Source organism: Strix aluco, chromosome 2 (genome assembly GCF_031877795.1).
Source record: "Strix aluco isolate bStrAlu1 chromosome 2, bStrAlu1.hap1, whole genome shotgun sequence".
In the NCBI taxonomy this organism is placed as follows: domain Eukaryota; kingdom Metazoa; phylum Chordata; class Aves; order Strigiformes; family Strigidae; genus Strix; species Strix aluco.
The window spans coordinates 77,152,824-77,176,520 of record NC_133932.1 but is presented as its reverse complement, the minus strand read 5'-3'; the positions used below and the strand labels follow the sequence as shown (position 1 = coordinate 77,176,520).

Genomic DNA, 23,697 nt, shown 5'->3' with positions numbered 1-23,697 from the left:
TGAAGAGTTAAATCACCAGTTACCAAATGAAGATAGTGAAATGCAATGTTTGTGTATAGGGACAGTGAAATTTGGGTTCCTCCAATTTCACATATCCTCCAGATATGCAAACTTCCTGAAGTAAATAAATGTAAATCAATGCTTATCAGGAAGAAAGAATTGACCAAAAAAACCCCAAACAACACAGTACATTATAGACAAAGCAAGCAAGGAATTCAAGCCAAACCAGCTTGAAGCCTTTGAGAAAAATCAAAGAAATCTCAACTTGCAGCTAGTACCAAACTTAGAATACTTAGAAAACACAAGTTAAAATACTGACTGCTCTCTGAAGTTGTGATTTCTACTTTCAGCATTTTAAGATATACAATGGGTGTAGTTAAGTTTTTCTACTCATTTTACATTAAAATAGGAGATGGTCTGAAATAACATTGGTACAGCACTACATGTACCCACTACTCCATCCCCCCACATTTGAGATATTTCTAAAAATCAATAGTCCCTAAAATTATGTTATCATTTTAAAGTTATTTTTCCCCATTCCCTCTCAAAAACATCTCGTTCACTTTTAGAGCCACCAGGACCAGTTTAGAATAAGAGAATTACATTCCAGCCATTACTACATTGCTTTTTAAAGCTTCTCTTAGCAAGCAGAGGGTCTATGTGAAATACTGAACGCATGGGAAAGAAAACTTGACACTGAGTCTAGCAAACCACATGTTCAAAAATAATTTTTAAATATGCTTAGAATATTTTACATGTGATACAGCACATTTACACATTTTCAATTTGTGATGCTCATGCAGTCCTTTGCACAGATTATCAGCAATGAAGGAAAAATTTTGAAAAATTAAAAATTTTTTATATATACTGTTAAGATTGGGTATATAGCTCCAAAAGGATTGTGGTTAACCAATTTCATTTAAAGAAAAGTAGTGAAGAATAAGCAACACCCAGAAAAACAGATGGTCTTGCACCTAGACAATACAGTAGCTGTGGGCTTTAGTGAACTTCTGAGGACAGTCACACGGGAAAGCACAGCTACAGGTTTTGGTCTGCTGAAACTTTGAGGAAACCGGATCATCCGAGCCTGGAGCTAACTGACTGGGATTCGATGTGGTTTCTTAAGCATCGGGAAATGAGGCACGTGCACCCGCATGCACAGATCTCCATTTCATTTCTGCTTACATCATCCCACAAGTAGGAGAACTAAAAACTACTTAAGGCACTATGTATATGGGGAATTATCTTACATCTGAGATTATGGGCCACTCCCACGTCTGCCACAAAACATTAGCTGATATACTGAGGAATTTTCCAAAAATGCTTTCTTTGGAGAATTAAATTACCTTTGTAGATGCAATAAAATCTAATCAGGGCGTTTTCTGAACATGTTCCCTAGGTCTCTCTTTCTCATAAATATTAATGTACAAAATCAGAGGCCAAGTCATTCCAATATGCATACACTCTATGTATAAATTTAGAAGTTTTAATGTGGTATTAGCACACAGAAACAGTAAACATAACACTTGGTTTTTAATACATTTAAATGTTGAGTATTTTCCAGTAGAATACTCTCAAGGGACCTAATTATCCAAATGATGATTTTTCAGATTAGCAAAGAACCTAGATATGTAGATGAAAACACAGGCTAAGAAGTCTGAATTTGCCCTAGTGACAGTCTCTGAGCACTGTAGTTGCATGAGGTGAAGAACTGACATTTATTTTCTTCTTTTTATTGGGTAGCCCCAGATTATGTAAGGTTATTTCACATGAAAACTCAAAATCTTGTTTGTCAATTCTCCCATTTGTGATTATATTAACATAAATTAAACCATTATAACTGAACAACCTCAAATCCAAGACAGGATGATTCATGTCCAGGACAGGTTGATGTCTGGCATCAGTGTCAGATAAGATCTTGGCTTCATGGCTACCTGGAAATTGACAGTGATTTCTTCATCAGATGACAGGTAGGATAAAATAAAGATGAAATAAATTTGAAATATTATAATACTAAACAATATGAATCAAAGCTGTCCAGTAAATGAAAATTATTTCATCCACTCACTAGATTATCCAACAAGTCTCCCACAGAAATCACTCTGCCAGTTTAATTTATTAATCAAAGTTTTAGAGACGCTATTTAAAACTACCCTTGTGCCTATTACTAGAGCCAATATATAAGCAAATACAAACATTACCCTTTACCCTGAGTGAGCTCCTGTATGCATCTTTAATGCTACCCTTCCTAAATTTTATTCTCCCAAAACACTCTTGTGTTGATATTTTAGCGTGCCCCTAAAGGAAGGACCATGAACAGAAAATCTGTCACAATGACAGAAAGATGTTACAGTCACTTGGGAATACATATGATTTTAGCATGTTATGTATTCATAATAACTTCATTTGATCACAAATAAATCCCACTGAACAAGAACAGTACTAACAGGCATTTTTAAAGAAGAGTTTGAAAGTAAAGAATATTTTCAAGGGTTTGCTAACATGCTGGTAAATATGCACACATTGTGTATATCTATTTATCTAATTCACATGCACATGTGTGTACAAGAGTAAATGTATATTTTTAATTTCAAAAGCAGCATCCTAGTTTTTGCTGCCTGATTATTTCAAAGATGGGAAGACACTTATTTTTCATATGTAAGTACAAAGCAAATCACTTCTTATTCCATGAGAAATACAGTCTAGCTTTTACTGCTCTACATAACAAATAGTTTATATATACTTCTACTCTTCCGTTGAATTGTAAAAGAATGTTATGGGTGGTTTATCACATTTCGATTAGCTCATTTTTCACAATGCTCTTATGATACTCTGTATATCATTTACACATGGTTTATTTGTCAAAATCCCATAGCACGTTTATGCTATTTTGTTTGGCAAAGACTTATTTTAATGGGTTTGACAGTGTGATTTCAGTGGAGAATTCAGTGGTTGTTTAAGTCAGTTTAGGAAAACTAAAAAAAAGAGTGCCTCATAAACGTTCATTTTGTAACTCATAGAAGGTACTTTTAAAGCAATTAGCCTTATAAAATGTGTTTTTTTCCAAATGATTATTCATTCTAAATTATTATGCATAAGATGTTTAAGTAATGACTTCTTGATTGTTTCTTCAGTTTCCCTCCTAAACAGCATTCAACTTTGAATCCACAGGTACTCCATGTATCACTTTACGCATCATGAACATACACAGAAAAAGGTACAATATTAATTATTTTCAGGAGGAATTCTTATGGACGAGCAGTAATTCTGAGACCTTAATGTAAAACAGTGGATAAATACCGTCATGTCTCCACTTGAAGGATTCTTAGAGAAAATAAACGGGGGTCTGACGCTGCAGACTTTACTAGTAAATAGCCCTTGTTCTGACTATTTTTACTGACATCGTCTGTACCAGTGGTATGGGTTAACAGCTGAGTTATATTCTAACCCAGTTCTCTTATTCAAGAATGTCACGAAGTGCCTTATGAAAAATGAATGAATGAGAAAGGATGAGTTCACAAGTGTCTTTAAAGCCCCTTTCTACCTAAGAAAATGTTTGACATCTCGGTGCTGTGAGACAGTCATCTCCTCAAACCATACTATAGTCAAATACAGAGTTTTCCCCCAAATAAGACTGCACAGGTGGTTGAGAACATTTGCTCAGTTAGCAAATCCCCCTAAACTTATTTTCATGAACAAGTATCACATATATAAATCCATCGTCATAAACCAAGCACTCTAGTCTGCTTTTTAAGCACACATGCAGACTGCCTAAAAATAAGCCACCATAGATTTTGCCACTGACATGTTCTCGCTCATCTTCCCTATATCACTGTATTATCTAAAAATGGCAAGATTTAGCTTGCATTAGGAGCTACAAGGAATAATCCTCATAGTAATAAAGCCATGTAAAAATAACATTGTATGGATTTTGTCAGTTTATGCTATTTTAAGTATGAAGCATGGAAAAAAAAAAAAAAAAAAAAGCAGGAAGGACCAATCGGGACAGATCACTGATTATGCTTCTTAAAATTATCTTCCGACCCAACCTAAAGAGGAGCTATAGTATACATACCAAACTACAACACATGGTGGCATTCTCTAATGTAACAGAGGGTGGCTTGTACTTTACCATTGACCGGTAGGTATTAGCCACGTTCTGAGTGATACTTAACATTTTCACTCTTCATGATACAATCCTTTTGTTCTAAAACTACTTGTTTCCTGAGGATGAGTACAAAATAAGTCATCACCATGAGCTGAATAGCACAAAATTTAAAAAAAAAACAACAACCAAACAACAAACAAAAACAACAGAGAAGTCATTGCAGTATCATTTAAGTCCTTTTATTTCTAGGGTTCTAATACAAAGTACTGGACAAAACGCAGTCACCGTGGTACTAGTTTTAGTCGTGTCGGTTGACTGCCGGCCATCTACCCCGAAGAAGAAGAACTGCCTGCAAACTTGCTGGTCTGTAGGAAGAGGCCCTGGCCCGGGACGGGCAGGCGGGCAGCCACGGGGATGCAGGGCAGCTCTCCCACCGCTGCCGGCTGCCCCTATCTCTCCCTTCGGTGACGGGGAAGTCACCGGGCAGCGGGACCGGGACCCCCGCGCTACGGCCGGGCTACGCCGACCAAAGCCGAGCCGGCAGCTCAGGGAGGGGACTGGCGAGCGACACACCGGACACTTAAAAAGCTTTCCTCGCTGCGTGCTCTTTGACCTCTAAAGGAAAACACGGGCGAGACGGGGACACGCGGGGTGACGGGCAGGGCTCACGCCACGCCGGCTGCCTCCCCCGAGGGGGAGCCCACCTGCCGTGATCACCACCTGAGCCCCGGGGCGGGCAGGCGGGCGGGCGGGCAGGCGGGCAGGCAGCTCCCGCTGCGAGGGAGCCGGGAGCCGCCCGCTGACAGGAGCCGGGGGGTGGCTGGCACCTCCCGCCGCGGCGGCGACCAGCCCGGGGAAGTTTCTCGCCACAGGTTGCCCCCTTTCCTCCCTCCCTCCCGCCCGCCCACCCCCTCCCCCGGGAGCCCCCTCCCGGGCGGGCCCGTCCGACAGGGACGCACCTTGGCGCCGCAACCGCCGCTTCTTGAGCCCGAAGATGCGGACCTTGGAGAAAATGTCCACCAGGTTGCCGTTGCAGAGCCCGCGGTTCTTGCTGGGGCTGTTCCGCCTCCTGCTGGCCGAGGGCCGGTCCCAGTGCTGCTCCCGCGCCTGCCGCTTCTGGCGGATCAAGCCGCTGGCGATGGCCGCTGCCATGGCTGCTCGCCGGCTCGCCCACGCCGGCCGGCGCCGCGACGGGCAGCGGGGAGAGCGGCGGCGGCGGCGGCGGCGGCGGCGGCGGGGCGCTCAGCCCCGGCGGGGACCCATCCCCGGGGGGCGCGGCCGAGCGGGAGCCTCCTCCGGCCCGAGGCGCGGCTGCAGCGGGGCACCCCCCCCGCCCGCGGGAGCTGCCGCCGCCGCCGCGGGGTCACCGCATGGGTGCCCCGCCGCGCCCCCCCGCGCCGTGCCCCGGCGCGGGGGCACCTGCTCGGGCGGCGGGTGTCTGCGCGGAGGGGAGCGGAGCGAGCGGGACCCGGGGCAGAGCCGCGCCCGGTCGGGTCGGGTCGGGCCGGGCCGGGCCGGGTCAGGTCCGGCCGGCAGCGTCGCCTCCCGGGGCTGCCCCTCAGCCCCGCGCCGCCGCCCGCTCGCCCGCCGCTGCCATCGCCGCGGCCGGGGCGGCTACCGCCGCCTCTTGCAGGCTCCCGCCTGATGATTGCCAAGTGCTTCAGAAATCAGCATCTGGAGAGAGCAATCTTCTCCGGGGAGAGCTGCAATCACGGCTCTTCAGTCCCACCCCGCTCCAGCCTCCCCTACACACACACACACACACACACACACGCACGCACGCACCGCTGGAGCTTTTTTTTTGTCCTCCCCAAGGCGAGGGGCGGCGAGGGTGCAAGGGGGTGGAGGAGGGACGGGGGAAAGGCAGGAGAATAACGCCAAGGGGGCGAGGGGCGGAAGGAAGGGGTGTTGCTGATGCGGTTTGCTGGTGGGAACCGGCGGCTTCCCGGCGAATCCGCCGCGGGCTGCCTCTGCTCCCCCTGAGCTTTCGGGATGGCTTCGTGCGGGGCTCCCCCCGCCCCACCCCGCGGGGAAAGGGGGCACGGGGCGCTGCCGGAGGGGCGTATGCCTCCCCCGCCCCCCCGTCCTCCGCCGCCTCCCCGGCAGGGCGAGGCACCCTCACCCGCGCCCTCTCGCCAGCTCCCTCGCAGCGGCTGCCCGCCGCCCTGCCCGCGGGCGGCCCCCCCCGCCGCGCCCAGCGGTGACACCGGGACCTGTCCCCGTCCCCAGGCCGGGGAAAAGCTGTGGGGGCAGAGGGAGGCCGGGGAGGGGGAACGACGGCAGCCCCTCTGCCCCCTCCCCGCCCCGCAGCTCGGGAACGGCCGGGGCCGGGGGTGTAGCCCGAGGGGAGAGGGGTCCCTGCTGCGTGCGAAGGGCTTAGAGCCGTGAGGGAGAAACACACCCACGAGGCTGAGGGCACCTTCTGCCCAAACCAACACGCGCTCTTTGGGAGAAAAGGTGATAGCACCAGCAGACTTTTAACTCGGAACGCGAACTGATTTTTGAGGTTACCGAGGGGATCCCATAGGGTACCAACAAACAGCCGCAGCAGGTAGATTTATTGACCACCAGTGCCATGTAAAATTCTTTCTTAATTGTTCTCATGCTCTACGTCTTGGAGCACTTGAGAAAGCACCAGCCAAGCTCGCTAGACACCGAATGCCTGAGGAGTCTCTGCCCCGAGGAGTTCACATGCACTGCGGATAATAAATACCATGTAAACTACAACATCTCATTTTTTTCCTTTCATCTTTTTCTGTTGGGTCTTCTCCCTTCCCAAGTAAGGGCTCGATGTTTTCCAGATTTACTTTCTGCCAGCCTAATGGCGAAATTTCCTGAAGTTGTAACTAACGAGAGGGAAGTAGGAAAAGGAAGCCAGCAGCTACACAGAAAAAAAATGCACAGTTATTGTACAAGGAAGGGCAGATGCTCGAACAGGGAAATATCATGTAATAAATATCTAATTTTCATACTGCTTTCAGAATACTCTAATTTCGTATTAGATGGATCGTTAAAAAACGGGCGTTGAAGTGTAAAGATCCATCCAGAATAATTCACTGCTTCACAATACAGAACCTCATAGGTTAGAGTAGGTTCTTGTTTCAGCAGAGGCTTCAGCAGCTCTGATATTGACCATTATTTCCCTAAATCCTTTAATCTGCAAAGGGCTATTTTTATACAGAGGGCAAAACTGTATGGTGGACACTCCCTTATACAGGGATTTTGCATTAATACTAGACCATCTAGGAGCAGAACATGCACAATCGGATCTGGATAATACATTTTAATTCTATTTAAAAGTGTCTCTAAAAAGATTCAGCTAAAACGCACTGGATTTTGGATCTGGCAATTTTTACAGCACAGCAATTTCCTTACAATGGTTGCAATTATCTTAACTAATGCAATTAGACAGAGGGTTGTGGTTGGTTTTTTTGTTTTGTTTTGGTTTGGTTTTTTTAAATTTAAATTTCCCTGTAGTAGTTTTGCATACTGCTTCCCTTTTCCTTACTTCCCAGCAGCGGACAATACACGGTGTTGCTTTCCTCAAATCTCAAAACAGAAGCGCTCGCCCAGATGCCGCCCCGGTGGGTCCCTCCCTGCCTCCCTCCCTCCCGGCCCCGGTCCCGGCCCCGGTCGGTGTGTGCCTCCAGCCCCACGGACAGCCGAGCAGAGACCGGCCGCGCGGCCCCGGGACACGGACATCTCCTGCCACCGGCGGGGAGGTGACGGGACACAGCCCGCAGTCTCCTGCTGGACCTGGGTCCTGGCTCCAAACAAAGGAATGAATGAGAGGGAGTGGAGTGAAATAAAGGTCAGCCCTCCACTATCTTGCATTTTCACATGAAGTGGGATACACACTGCCCTAACTTTTGCATGAGAAACTCTCTCGAAAAAGGTGTAGGTTCCACGTTTCCTTTTGCTGGAAGGACCTCTTTATATTATCCAGTGATGCCATTCACTATACACGATCTACTACTATTGTTCCTTTTCCTTAGTTTCCTTCAAATACTGGGCCTTTGCCAAAACACACTGACATTTCTCAACAATATGATGCTCGGGGTGACGGCAAAGAAAGGAAAGAATTAAGGTGAAAACGGGCAGTATGCCTTATAGACAAGAGAAAATGTGTTTCTTACACCAGAGATCAAAAACAATAGCTTTCTACTTGCGTCTCAGAAATGCAGAGCGGTTGTTTACAGCTTGAGATTTTGCAAAGAAAACTCAAGAGAGCCATCTGCTGTCTTAACCTGTGATAAAACGTGTGCAATTCTAGCCAAAGTGAAGGTTTTGCTAACAGATGGATTGTAGAAGTATGAACCTATCGGCTACCTTAAAGACTAGTAACTGCATGAGAATATCCATTTAGGACAAATGGAGATATCTTAGTTACAACATTTGCTACATCAAAATAGAATTTTACTTCTGATTAACAAAACTCTGCATATGAAAACAAATGATTAAAAGCCAAAGAGGGGGAGAAGGGATTTTCAATACTTTCTATTTTCCCATCTGTTCATTTCTAACTGCTTATTTATCATGGATTTCAGGAGTTTTCTAAAACAAAAACGTTTTAGAATCTTTAAAATTACTTGCTTGAATAAATGTTAAAGGAAAACATTCAACACATATAAAGTGTGCATAAAATACTTGCTTTATTATATACTAGGGTATGAAACATTATTATTCCTTAAATACTTTTTTTGCCATATTACTGGGGACAAGCCATATTTTATTTCATCTAATTTAAAATGTAAATTACAACGTGCTATTTTCAGGCCTCAAAGTTCAATATTAAAATACACACCGTTAATATTTGTGCATACACATCTACTAGTGATACATACAATGCTTCTATGCTTCTATAAGGGCTTCCATTAGGAAAAATGAGATTCTATGCTTTATATTCTATCCTAACCTAGATCCATAGGCTAGAAAATTTACAGAATCAAAAATGTCACTCTCATGGTTTAAGGGCTGTGTTGTTTTTTTTTTTTTTTTCCTAATTGTATGTTTTGCATTACATTGGATAGAGTTACAAGCTACAGAGTAATTTTTGGTCAATGCAGACATGAAAACTCTAGAGAGTTCTTCCTTTTATAAACCATTTCAATAGAAACAAAAATGTCTTTTTAAAGGTGTATTCCCACAAACATACATTCCACTCACATTTTTCTCCCATATATCCTGAAACCATTCTTGATATCAAAACCAAAATGAAACAAATCAAATCAAACCCTAAGAAGAATACACCAAAGACCTTAGGAGCATATATTTTCTAGAAGTGTAAAATGCCAGACTATTACATTGCTACTAAACATGTTTTACTTTCATGAGCTCTAGTAAAGCTTTTATTGCACTTGCTTGCCAGCTGTAGGCACACACAGCTCACTTGTCCAGTTAAATGCTCTGGAATATGGTGCTGTGAAGTCAACCTATCTTATATTCTAGAAATCATTACTAAAGTATTGTGAATCTAGATGTTCTTACAGACTCTAAAGAGTTGAAGATCATTTAATCATTTGGTGTCCCTGGAAAAGCTTTTTTTTTTTTTTTTTTTTTACAATGGTGTGCTATAGTTGCAAACAAGAGTAACACCTTACTCCGTAAACTTCCATTCAAATTGGAAAGGCTATTCTAGGAGTAAAAGTACCAATTTAGGCATAAAAATTACAAGACATGCATAAGAGCCACTGGGCCACTGGGACAATTTAATGTCATTCCAAGAAGAGATATCTCAGCAGTGAAAATATACCTGTTTATAAATTCTGATGGATTAATTTAATCAACATTCCGGAGCTTTTGATAAGACAGCAGACTGATTACCAGAGTGCTGTCTCTAGCTAAGGTTGTGATTCTGAACATCTGTTGGTACTGATCAAAAATTTACTGAAGGTTGCTGGTAATTTTGGTGGACTGTAATTCAATTTACATACTAAGACCCCTCCACTCCCACAAAATGATATCATAAGAAAATGCGATAGTTTTACAAATAGGATTATTCATATAACTACAGACTGATATTGTGTGCCCAAGGCACGCAATGTGTACATAGGAGGGGTGGGGTGTTGGTAAGCAACAGTAACTTCCAATTCTTGATTTAATTTTCTTGGGGGACAAAGCTAGAACAAAAGATATAACTTAATGGCTTGAACAAGATGAAAGAAATATGATCTATGGCTTACTCCGTAAAAAAATATGATCTGTGGTTTACTCTGTAGGTTGGTAAGTGTTTAATTTTTTAAAAAATTAACAAGCTAGAAAAACATTTGTCAACATAAAAGGTCATATTTGTCATGACCATGCCAGCATGAACATATTAAATTACAGATAAGAAATCCCTTTTCAGATAGTTTATTTGCATTCCATGCTTATAATTACACTAGTATGTTGTGCAATGAGCTTTAAACAGTTTAAATTAGGTCAGTTTTACACGTTCTTGTATGTTAGTCTGATATAATTCTCCTTATAAGTTATTGTTAACTTGTCAGAAGACAATGCACTGTGAAGCACTACAATCTAAAATCCTTAACAGGTTGAACACGTGATGCTGCTGGTTGATTAGACTTTGAAGAGCATTAAGAACAAAGTTTTTTAAACATGCTGATATACTTCACAGAATTTGGATACCTATGCTTTTACACTGTTCTATATCAAAAGCACTCAGCTTTCAGTCTCAACCTTTACAATGCACTCAAGGAGCCAAAGTCACACCTATTAAAATTTACTGAAAACATAGGAGGTCCTATGTAGTCAATTGTTTAAATAGGTCAGGTGAATCCCTTTAAATAAGACAAAAGTAAGCTTCCAGCATGTAGTTTAAAGGACTGCACATATTTTAGCCAGCTTCTTCACAGGCTTTGGACTTACTTGATTTTATCTATCCAAGCCATAAGAAGAACCGTTAAAACACATTTAGTGTTCATGCAAGAATAAACTAATCCGCCATGCAAGGAAGTCCTACAAGACTGGTTATGCAGAGAACTATCAAACTGTAACCATTAATATACATAACATCTAAGGAAGTATGAATGCCTATATCAGCTCAGAGCCCATGGCTTAGCTAGTGCAATATTTGTTCTGCATTGACCAGTGACATTTCTTTCACATATTACCTGGGGTATGTCTGCAACTCGAAGGACTGCATATCTCTACACTAGTAAGGATTCGAGTTCACTTAGGGAACTGAATAAAATAATCTTATAGATGACCAATAGGACAGCACTGAATAGATATTGGTTTATTCTTTAGAAATGACATAATTCTCAAATTGCTTGGTTTTGCTTTTGCTTTTTTGACTTTGCTTTCCTCCTTCCCTTCCCAACGCTAAATTGCATTGATTATACTGTAGTAATGAGGCTCACAAATAGTGCTGTGTCAAGGAAAACACCTGCTTTAATTGCTTACAGTTTCATTTTCTATTCCATTGGCTAACACTTTGTTCTTCAACAGGGAAAAGTGAATGGAGATTCTTAACGCTGTTTTTAACACTCAATCTTTCGGCAAGGTAAGACGCATGATTACAGCTCCTAACTTTTAGCACACTTCCTGTGACATCTTTTGTGACTCTTTCTAGTTTTCACTCTATCTGTCCTCTACTTCTGATGCCACTTCTTTTGAGACCAGGTGAACATAAGAAATCAGCTGGATTGACAGGAGAATCTGAATAGCACACAGATCATCTGAGGGCCTCCAGGATAGATCACCCAGGCGCAAAACTTAATTCCAACAAGTCTCTTTTAAACAACAATGACGACAAAAGAATCAAGATCACTCTCAAGGACAAACCCATTAAAGTAATTCAAAATTAAATATATTGTGGCTTCTGCAGTGACATATATATATGATTTTAACTTTAAAAATTAAATAGTCCCCTTAAAGAGAGATTCTTAATTATGAACAACAGAAACACATTGCCATCTATTTTGCTCCCACTGAAGCTAATAGCAGATCTGTCACAAGAGTGCTTCAGACAAGGCTCTGGTGACACAAGCCAGAACAACTTTCATTAAAGAAAAACACACACCCCCATCTCTACTCCACACAGATGCACAGAACAGTTTAAGATTTAGAGACCTAAAAACAGCATGGAGAGCTTCTTCATTAATTTTTCATATGCACAGCTTAAAACAACATCTGTTGCATTTTCTTATCTAGCTACAGCAGGACTTTTCTGTTTTGCCTGACTTCTGAAACATGCAACAGACTTTGCTGTTATTCTTCCAAGTTACTGAAAGTCCCTGTAATATAAGTCCACTTAATTTTGTTCTATAGAAACAAAATGAACACTGTTCCTCAGAAATCTGGTCTACAGTGAACTTCCTCTGGAGTTAGCACAGCTGGCAGAGCATGACAATATGTAAGCTATTATAACTGCTTGACAATACTCTCCTGTGAGGGTTTCCTACTCCTAGAACAGAGAAAAAATAATCAAGGAGATTGCAATGAACTTACTCACAATCTCTTAATTGAAATCATCACAAATATACTAAACACACATTGATTTTTGCTGCACAAGTTCTAGGAAAAAACATGGCCTATAGAAAAATAGCCATCAATATGAAAATTTCTAACTGTAGGGAAAAACAATCAGCTCTGTGGATAACAGCGATTTGGGGAATCTTTATCAGCATACACAAAGGGGATTGTTCCTTTCATAGCCTTTAACATTACATCACAATATTTATTGGTTCATCAGATGTTCACTTTCCACATGGTATCTTCATAGAGGAATCAAATCTTTTAGTCTTTTTGTTAATGAAATAAATAATATCAGTGCATACACACAACACGCAACATATACAAGCATAAAATGCATGAATATGTAAAATTTAACAAAAAATTTTTACACATAAGTACATGAGAGCATTTTTGTATTTATGAGAATTTGGGGTGATTGGTAAGGAGATATTTGTATTCAGATGCTTTGTCTGAATACCATTTAAAAGTGAACAACTTGTCTGTACATGATATGACATTTAAATCCCAACTTGGACATAGAACCTATATCTTCTGTCTTAAAATATTAGGAAACTCAAAATATAAAAATATAAAAATATATAGCTGAAGCTTAATGACAGTGTTTTTCTAAAGTCCTGCAAAATATTAATTTTAAATCTTTACATAAGGGGTTTTTGCTTTTTTCAGAACAGATATGAAAACATATGACAATGAGAAAAAAAAAGGGTTATATTTCTGGACTTTAAGAACAAGGGAGGTGTTGGATTTTGGTCATCTCACAGAGACCCAGGAGAAAAAGCACATGATATCCATTACAATAAAATGCTGAACAGAAAAGACAGGATGATCAGAGACGCATAAATTACTAGCTTGAGTAGAAGGATGATTTCCCTCAAAATACATCCAATAATCCTATAAGTATAGAAAGTGATTTTCACCAGTGACAAGGAAGGGCTGGAACATGGCTGCCTGTGCACTCGCATGCATACACATGCACACACACATCCACAATACCACTTTGTGGTGGAAGAAAGCATGAAAGACACTCACTGACAAACAATTTAGAAAAAATAATCTTCTTTTCTGCTATCTAACCTAAAATTGGCATTGTAATTAATTTTGCAAGAGAACTTTTGGATAGTCATCTGTGTTTGTTTACAATTCTTCTACCATTTATTTTCAAATAACTTTTGTTTTATAATCCATTTGACACCAATTTGAAGACATCTGTGAGGAAAAAAAAGCCCCCAAACTTAAAATCCTGTTATTTTCTTGTTCTAGAGGGACGGTAATACAGTATTTCTCTAGGTACTGCTAACCAGGAGAAGGTAAGTCTCTGAAGGGAGAAAAAGTAGATATAAAACAATGTTGGCTAATACCACATTCATCCATAGGGTAAGCCTTGATCTTCCCCGTGATATTTTCATACAAGAACATCCCTTCCTTTACGGTTCAGACACAACTAATGTTCTCTGAAAAAAAGCCACATGCTGTGTTTCTCTCTCTCCAAACCATCAGAAAATTCAGTGCATTGTCTACTATTTCTATTGAATTGAGTAAATTAATGACAGATATAAATCTCTAAAAACAAGTATGCCTTAGCTTCTTTTTAGTTAATCTAGATATTCAGAAGTGTTTGATGATAATGCGTTTATATTTCCATAGGAAGTGACTTTTCCTTTTTTGTCCTTAATGTTTCTTTCACTCTGTATTATTTTCTTTGACGGAAAGATTTTCTTTGCATTCACATACTATCGTTAAGCAACAGATGCAAAGAAATATTATCTACTACAAGAAAATATGAGAAGAATATTGATTAAAATGACATTTTAGATACCAGCCTTTTCTCCTCCTCTTTAATAATCAGTCTACTTCAGCTCTAGCTTCATAATTACCAGTGGTAATTGCTATATCAAGCTGCATGTTTCCATTTTACTTCTTCCCAGATAGAAACATTAATTTCTTCTCTACTTCATTTATATGTTTTTAAAAAATCTAGCAAAAGCAGAAATGAATGCTTAGTCCTAAAAAAACGGAATTTAAGAACTTCTGCTTGCTTGTCTTGTTAATCACACAAATTAGAACATCAAAAAAAGTTAATAGACTTTTACTATCTTTTTCTTTATTTTAAAAACATGACAGCTAGAATATAATGAATACTATGATTATTTTTAAGTCCTGAAAAAAAATATTGCAATACCTGCTCATATTACTGTGCTGATATTCCTGGTTATTAGTTCAAATACCATAGCATTTATTATTGGCAGCAATAGCATGAATACTCCTAACATAGTGACTTAATTTTACAACATAGTCCTACAAACCTAAATTATGAAACATCTCACAGTCAAAACAACTCATCGAAATCTTTCAACAGTGCATCGCTCTAACGTGCAGTGCAATTATCTGATTTGCCAGCAGTGGACACTGTTACTCTAGTTATCCACAGATATATTGACTGGGGAATAACTTGCAACGCACACACCTTGCACTGCTGTAAGAACTTGGAGTTATTTGTACCAGACAAAAGCTGAGTAAAAGTTGTACGGGAGGAATATTTTTCAACATCTGTGTGACAGCAGAAAGACTGTCCCTTTCTTTAAAAAACTGTTATTTTAAAGTACCTTTAAGAAAAATAAACTCTGACTTATTCACATAGGACTTTTGTTAATAATAATAATTTCAAGTCATAGAAGGTGTTCTGATACAAAAAATTAAAATTTCTTCATTCATCTTTTTCACAGAATGACAGTTTTGACAATGAAAATGTACATTTTTTGCATTGCTTCTGTAAAATTGGTACAAGTATTGAAATCAGCACATTAAAAATTCTAAACAGTATATTTACTTCAGTAGCCTGTACAATTTATTGAATAATATAATTGTTCAAAATCTGCAAAGGATATGTTTTACCCACTGATACTTTTACAGGCACTTTAAAGTTAAGCTGAAGTGTAGATTTTTGGCTAGGAAGAAAAAATAGGTAGCTATAAGAGCAACACAGAGAGTTGCAGAAGGATTATCTAGGAATCAGCCTAGCTAGTTGGAAGAGAGTTTGCATTCATCTTAGAGACAGAAAAACTACACATTTAAGAAAAGCAATGCACAGGTTTTATCACAGATAATAAACATTATCTTCTTAGGCATGATTACAAGAGTTACAGCAATCACCTTCTAATCTTGTTAAGCTTCCCCTAAAATTCCCATCAGTCTAACACTTTTACATAAATGCATTTTTTTCATGTAGTATCTTAATAGCATAATGCTCATTGTCTGGCTAATGCAGCTAAAAACTTAAATAGGGCCTAAGCGTCTGTCACCAGTATGTGCACGCAGGACACCCGGAAAGCCTACAAGAACTATGCCTTTTGTCATAGGAGAAATCAGTTGCAGATCCATCCTATTTTTTCCTTTTACTCTTCACCTCAGTTAGTAAATTGATATGACTTACCATGCAGCCTGGCCATGCAGAGCTGGCAAAGTTGCACATGAAGCAAGGAAAGGGGCATGACTTTACCTGTGGTGGGATAGTCTCAGATTGCCTAAGACTGTTGTGAAATTGCCTCCCAGAAAGCTGGAAAGTTCAGAAAGGTTGGTGTGAGATCTAGTTTCTTGCTGGCTGTGTGTCACTATTTGAGAACCCTGAGCATCCACTGGGTCAATGACTCTTTGTTCACAGCCTCTTATTATCTGGATAAAAGTGACTTAGAAGCCATCAGTCAGTGCATGAATCCAGTCAAAACAACAGTTGGACTAGACTGAGAGACTGTTGAAACTCTCTTCCAGTCATCAGCTTTTAAACCTCCTCAGCCTTGAACACAGCTAGACAGAAGATCGTCCCTTTCCAAAGCCCACTTTTCCCAGTCCATCCACCTTGAAACTGAACTGTGCTACTGGTATACAAGGTTGCTCTTCAAACTTAAGCCTTTGAGACTCATTTGTTACCAGAAGTTTCCAAACATCTGTTGCATTGCCCTTCAATGTTCAGGTAAGTCTTGTGTTAAATAAAATAAAAGTAAAATAAAATAAAAAATAAAATAATTTTCATCAAGCCTCAAAGCTTTTTGACTTTTTTCCAGCCTTAGCTTAAGCACTATGGAAACTTGCTTCGGCTACAGATGTAGGGAGGAAGAGCTAAATTAATACCAGGAAACAGCTTGATGAGTGGAAGCTCTCTTTGATGCAATCCAAACTGTGCTCTGTAAATAAGTGAACGGTTCTGGCTATGCTAGACTGATAAGGAAGAACAGAAGTAATTAGAAATGGAACATACTGGCAGCCAAAATGCTGTGAACCATAGCTCCTTGACTAATATTCTCTCTTGAGAGACAAAGAAATCCTTTCTGGGCCCTAAAGACTCAAATATAAGCAATCTACACATCATCATTTATTGTGAAAAAAAAAAATGCTTACTATTGAAGTTTTACACATGTGGAATGAGGTATTATACCATGCTACAAGTATCACTCATATGTTTTTAAAGATTTTGTTTACAATTGTGCTATACAAAATAATAGTGCTTTGATGCCTCTCACATTTTTTAAATTGACTGCTAAAACCTTGGCTACAGGTAGGTCAACTTCCCATAGAAATCAATTTTTATTATTTTAAATCTCCTAATTTAAAAAAAACCAAACAGCTGTCTCTCAGTATGTTGTGCAAGTATGTGGTGGTTTAGTCCCTGCCGGGGTCTGAGACCACGCGGCTACTGCCCCTCCTCCACAAAGGGAGTGAAATACAAAGCCCCGGGGCTGAGATAAGGAAAGGTTTAATACAACAGTGCAACAGCAACAAAACAAACAACAACAATAACAATAACAATAACAGTAATAACAATGAACAGAGGAAGATATGTACCGATGCAGCAGTGAGAGGACCGACTGCACAAACCCACGCGCTCACTGAATCTTCCCGCGCTCTGGCGCCAGGAGGTGATGTCAGCATGGTATATGAATAACCCGGCTAGAACTTCCCCCCACTGCTGCAGAAACTTAACCCTATCCTAGCTAAACCAGGACAAAGTACAATCAAACGTGCATATTGTTTCCTTTGAAAAATATCAGCATCTTGCAGACCAGCTTCCTCATTATTTCAAGATTTGGCCCACACCTAAGGAAAACTTCCTGATTAACACTGCTGAAGGCTTAGAGGAAAATAAAGAAAGAGCACAGTGATCTGAAACAATGATGTTTTATGATATCCATTATCCGTTATGATCATCTGCAAAGCCCTTTACAGTTTTATGCAGGGCTTTGCAAATGTATAAAAATATAAGCTTAGAAATGTCAAGTGATGAGACCTCTACTTATTAAAAATATTAATTTTCTCAATTAAAATCATGCAAATGACCAATAAATTTACTGAAATCTGTCTTTTGTTTATTGTAGAATAGTTTATGTTGAAAGGGACCTCTGGAAGTCCCTTTACAAAAGATTTTGTAAATCAAAAATCTGTACATGCAGACCTGGATCTGAACAGCATATAGATATTTCTAAATCTGATAATTTTTGTTTCCAAAGACAGAACACTTCTGTTTTACAACAGGATATTTTAATTGAAAATGTATGCCAAAAGCATTAAAAATATTTTTTTATTTCATAAGCTCTCAGAGCATGATTTATTTCTGAAATTATTTATGATTAGAAGACAGCACATTTAAATACGTGAAGCTGTTGACAATTTAAACCTTGATTGTTTCATACATGCCTCACATGACACAGGATTTTCTGAAGTATAGATAATCTTTACAATTTCCAGTAGACTTTCAAAAAATGATTTTAGAAACTCAAACTTTCACTCTGTGTGAAATTAATCTATCAGTGTTGTACATAGATTTTAATATGAATATCAGTGGCCACCTGGCAAAGCTTAAGCAATTTAGTTCTTAAACCCCCCCAAATTCTCCAAAGATTATCATAGGATGCTTTAAAAAGGCATAGATTTATACATACAACACATATCTACATACAATTTTCCCACTGCTAAAAATGAAATGTAAGACTGGACTCTAGAAAACAAAATATAGGGCCTATCAAGTGTGGATGTAAATGAATAGATAGCTACAAGATGGATGGGCATACGATAAAATGTATCTTTCGAAGTCCTCAGAATTTTTTTACTACAAGGATAAAGAAATTAAAAGTATGTTATATTGTATACTCAAACATGTGAAAACACACAAACATGAGAGAGACTAGACAATAATATAAATTAAGATGTTATTGAAAGAAATCAGTGACCAACTTAGTGATCTAAGCGAATTTCAAACCTAGTCAATACTGAATGAGATTTGCTTTCTCCATTCCAAGTATTCAAGAAAACAATAAGGCTACAAAAAAACCTTTTTGAACTGAAAGAGCAAATCTCTTCTGCAGATTGAAAAATAAATTGGCCTTTTTTGCCTACAGAAATAAAAGTATATAAGGAAAAGTGCCAGGAAAATCGTATTTATTAATTTTATAAGCAAAAAAAAAAATTCTAGGTAAGGGTATCATACTGTTACCAATCAGTAAATCTGATCTTGCTGAAATAGAAATCTATATCATAACATCACATATAGCAGAGATAGAGCAAATATTTTAGCAATTTCAGTCATCACTAACAACTTTAAGACTAAAGAAGGAATAACATCATTTCTAATGAAAGATATGGAGATTGTTCAAGAAGAAGCCTTGCTGCCTTTTTTTGATTTGCTCCAAATAAAAACTAGGACCTTTTGTTCTCTTACAAAAACTAGGAGAGATCAGTGGATCTGATGGGCAAATTCCATTCATGACAAACTTACCTTAACGTGAATTGTCACAGTTTCAGTTAACAGGGACCTTCACAGTGATATTCAACACCCTGTATATAGAGGCACTTGTCCAACACAGATTCTGAGTTGCTGCATGCAAGACCCCTCTTTTCTTCCACTGGCTCTAAAGGTAGTCTTTAGATTTAGGCTCAGAAGCCTAATTCTGCTTTTCTGAAATGCACCTAATGCTTAAAAGAGTCTAAAGTATTTAAACTCCTGGAGGTTTATACCAACAAAAAAGTTTGAGATAAGCTTTTTAAAAAGGAAATTTTCAAAGGTATTTAAAAAAGTTATTAATTTTCAGTATTTAATAAATCATTGTTTGAACTAGGCTTTCTCTATTCCAGCATCAACTGAAACATCCTGGGTTTTCTTTTTTTCCATATTTATAATATTCATGCTAATCAGAAATCTTTAGGACATTTAAATATTCTCACAAAAACTAACAAGAGTTCTAATTAAAAGATTATGTAAAACAGTTCTAGTGTGAGGCATTGAAACATTATAAATTATCAAGGATTACTGACTTTCACACATTCAGTTATACCTGCTGAAACTTTAATAATTTTGTATTGTAGCTCTGATCGCTTGTCATGGTTATTCAACAATGTCTGAACACATCCCAAGACAGATTTCCTCTCTCTGCTTACTACATTTAGTCTATATTCTGACATATCACCAAAACCTAGTCTGCATATACTTTGCTACATACAGGTGCTCCCATTGTGGCTTCATCCCCAAAATGAAATAAATAAGAGCTTTATTACCTAGCTAACAGAAATTAATAGTAGCGTTGGCATCTATTATCTTTATGTGAAGAGCTGGCTATCTCTTCCACTATTTCTCTGCAGTTAAGTTGCAAGGAATTGTGTTAATGATAGGGGGTTTGGGTGGGAGGGGGGAAGGAGGGTGAGAGCATTAGATGAAAATCTGAGATTCTCTTTGTTGTAAAACACTCTTAGATTGCAAGACATTTTCTAAGAATGAAGAAAAACATTCTGAATCTGAAAGAATATTTCCATTTTAAAATCTATTTCCTAGTTGAGGTAAATATTTGTATGAAAATACTACATAGTTCATTGGTCTTTTATATGTGCTTAACGCTAATTTTGTTCACTGAACTAAGTCAAATATTAATTAAAAAAAAACTACTCGATGCAGTTCTGTCATAAAAATAAGCATTTTAGAATCACAGAATCACAGAATGGTTTGGGTTGGAAGGAACCTTAAAGATCATCTAGTTCCAACCCCCTGCCATGGGCAGGGACACCTTCCACTAGACCAGGTTGCTCAAAGCCCCGTCCAACCTGGCCTTGAACACTTCCAGGGAGGGGGCAGCCACAACTTCTCTGGGCAACCTGTGTCAGCGTCTCACCATGCTCACAATAAAGAATTTCTTCCTTCTATCTAATCTAAATCTACCCTCTTTCAGTTTAAAACCATTACCCCTCATCCTATCACTACACTCCCTGACAAAGAGTCCCTCCCCATCTTTCCTGTCGGCCCCCTTTAAGTACTGGAAGGCTGCTATAAGGTCTCCCCAGAGCCTTCTCTTCTCCAGGCTGAACAACCCCAACTCTCTCAGCCTGTCCTCATAGGGGAGGTGCTCCAGCCCCCTGATCATCTTCGTGGCCCTCCTCTGGACCCACTTGAGCAGGCCCATGTCTTTCTTATGCTGGGGGCCCCAGAGCTGGACACAGTACTCCACCTTATTTTGTTGAGACAGAATTCCTTCTAACCATCAGCACATTTTTATATTTCCTTGGGAAACTGAATTTTAATTTCATTTGGATTTAAAAACAAGCTAAAGCTACTGCCCTGCTCTGCGTTGCTCTGATCCAGATGAACACAGAAGTTCAAGCAAAAAATCCTCTCTGTTTTTCCAAGATCTCCATGTGGATACTCAGCTTTCAAATGTATATTAATGACAACAAACTGGCTTTTCCTAAAACATATTTTCTGTGTCCCTTTTCTCTATTTGGTGGACAGCACCATTAATCCTGCTGTTACTCTGCTCCATCCCTTTGGCTTCATTAACTTTGCCATGCTACCAAAAAACCAAATCTTGCACATCATCAAGATCCAGTCTGCGTTATTTTTGAATTATTAATTAATTTGTTTTGGATCCATTATAATAAAATCCTGTGCTTTGTTTTGTGGTGGAGCTTTCCTTTGTATACCACTGAAGTCCCACCCCAGTGTTCTAACCTCATGGTTATTGACTGAGCTCTTTGAAGAAGGGTCTCCCACTTCTCTGTATGCCTGGTATCTAGTGCAAGGACTGAACCTCTGGGACAGCTATGCCAAGACAAATGCTCCAGCCCACTGGTGATCCCCATGTGTTAAACATTTCTGATTTCATTACCTATCCATCCCTCCCATGTCTTCCTCCCATAATACAAAACAGCGGGAGGAAATCAGTGCTGTTGCCAGCATCAGAGCATTTAGAAAATTGTGATGTATGGCACAAAACTGTGCTTCCTTTAATATAAATTAAACTGTATAGACTAGCTAACTTTAGTATAAATAGGGCCAAATTCTCACTGGTGTCTATGTGCTCTTAGTATAGTGATAATTACAATTCCTAATATAGGAAAGGAAATCTGAAGAACAGTAGGTAGATTTTAAGTGACAAAGTACAGTTTTCTCCCTGACACGCTCATTATTATTGTCAATTATAGGTAATTTCCTTGCTTACCTTCTTCCCCCAATGCATGCCAAATAAAAGAACAAAAACCCTAAAACAGACATTAAAAAAATTAAAATTTTATGAGTATGAAAAAGAAATCAGGATATATTCTTTCAAAGACAAGATCATAGAGACTCAGAACAGCTAATTCACTTGCAATGCTGCCTTAAATGACTACTTTCCAATTGAAACTAGTTTCTGTTTTATGATAAACATTGAAAACAAAAGCCAAGGTAATACAGTCTTACTCAGAAGTTGAACATTAGGGTATATGAAATGTTACCCTATTCCCTTTCTCCATACGCTCTAACCAGCTAGTGGCACAAAGAGCAACAATAATGCTTAAACTCACCCAAAACATATTATATACTACAGTTTCCTCACAACAGGATCAAAGATAATTCCTTATTCTCTGTGTGCCACTGATTCAACTCAAGGTCTAAGCAATATTAATCAAATTTTGGAAAAAGACCCCAATGTTTATTATAGCCCCTTAAGAAATCTTCAGCTAACCAAAGAAACGTTGCTAACCTCACTGTGTGAATCTGGGGTGGGAGATCGTGCAGGAATGTATATATAATATACAAAAGCAATAAAAGCTCTTTAAAGACTCAGATTCACTGTTGATAAGGATTTATAAAAACAAAAGATGCAAAGAACCAGAGTAAGCTCATATAAATTTCATCACTAGGAGTTTGGAATTTTGGCTCCCTCTGTCAGGAACCAACTTATCCAAAGGAGACAAACAGCCACCCAGCCTTTGGAAAATGCTCACAAGCCTCTACTGATCATAAAGAAATTAATTCTCCTAAGAATTAGGTGAGACACGAGGAAAGCATTCAATAGCCCTGGTACAACAGAAACTTTTTTTGCACCCAGATAAATACGTGGAGTTATCTCCTATATGCCTGGTTTAGGTTCAACAGCTGTTGTCTTCTTCATAATCTAGGTCAAGATTTTACAAGTTTACTTTGTACAATCTGCAGATAGGTTACTGTCATTCTTTCTATCCTATATTTTGTGAACTATTCCTTCTCTTCTTTTCTGGATCTCTGTCTCTCTCCCTCTAGGTGCAAGAGAGGTACAGCAGAAGCTGTTTTCACTCTGCTGAAGGGCAGGTTCAGCCCAGAATCAGAGAAGTCATGAGGCAAGATGAAGCCGCTTTGCCTCTGAGTGCCCATGTTGTGCCAAACGGCATGGTGCCATTTTTGTGTTTGGATGAAACAGAAGAGGGAACATTTGTTTGTTTAGCACAGTCTTTGTGTTTAAATGGTCATAAATGTCATAACTTTCCGTAGATACGTTAGAAAGTTGCTCAAATGAAAAGCGAACAATTAAAATTAATTAGCTACATCTATTTTAGCTAAACAATTCCGTGTGGAAACAATTACATTCAAATCTTTAAAGAGTCACTTTCAGTAGAACATCTAGAGATGTTAGAGTCATTATAAGAAGATCTTGAGGATTAAGGGACAATGCTAATGATTTTTTTTTGTTTACTATCCTGAGCAGTAACAATGATAACCTTTGAGGATTATTATGCAATTGATTACATAACACTTTATTAATCTCCTGAGCTATTAATCTTTGTGAATCACATGCCCTCATACATACTTCCAGTACTTAAAAGTGACAGAAATTATCTAATTT

At 39.4% G+C, this 23,697-nt stretch overlaps 1 protein-coding gene across 6 annotated transcripts in view; it reads right to left on the bottom strand.

The window, feature by feature from the left end:
• The window catches only part of FGF14 (fibroblast growth factor 14), a 421,004-nt gene that overhangs the window by 135,268 nt on the left and 262,039 nt on the right, over window positions 1–23,697 (bottom strand). The window contains exon 1 of one of the 6 annotated variants that reach the window (XM_074815361.1): window positions 5,068–5,260. The exons of the other annotated variants lie outside the window; for them this stretch is intronic. Coding sequence (XP_074671462.1) covers window positions 5,068–5,260 — 193 coding nt within the window. Of the gene's footprint in view, window positions 1–5,067; window positions 5,261–23,697 lie in introns of those variants that run through there. 6 annotated transcript variants of the gene reach the window in all.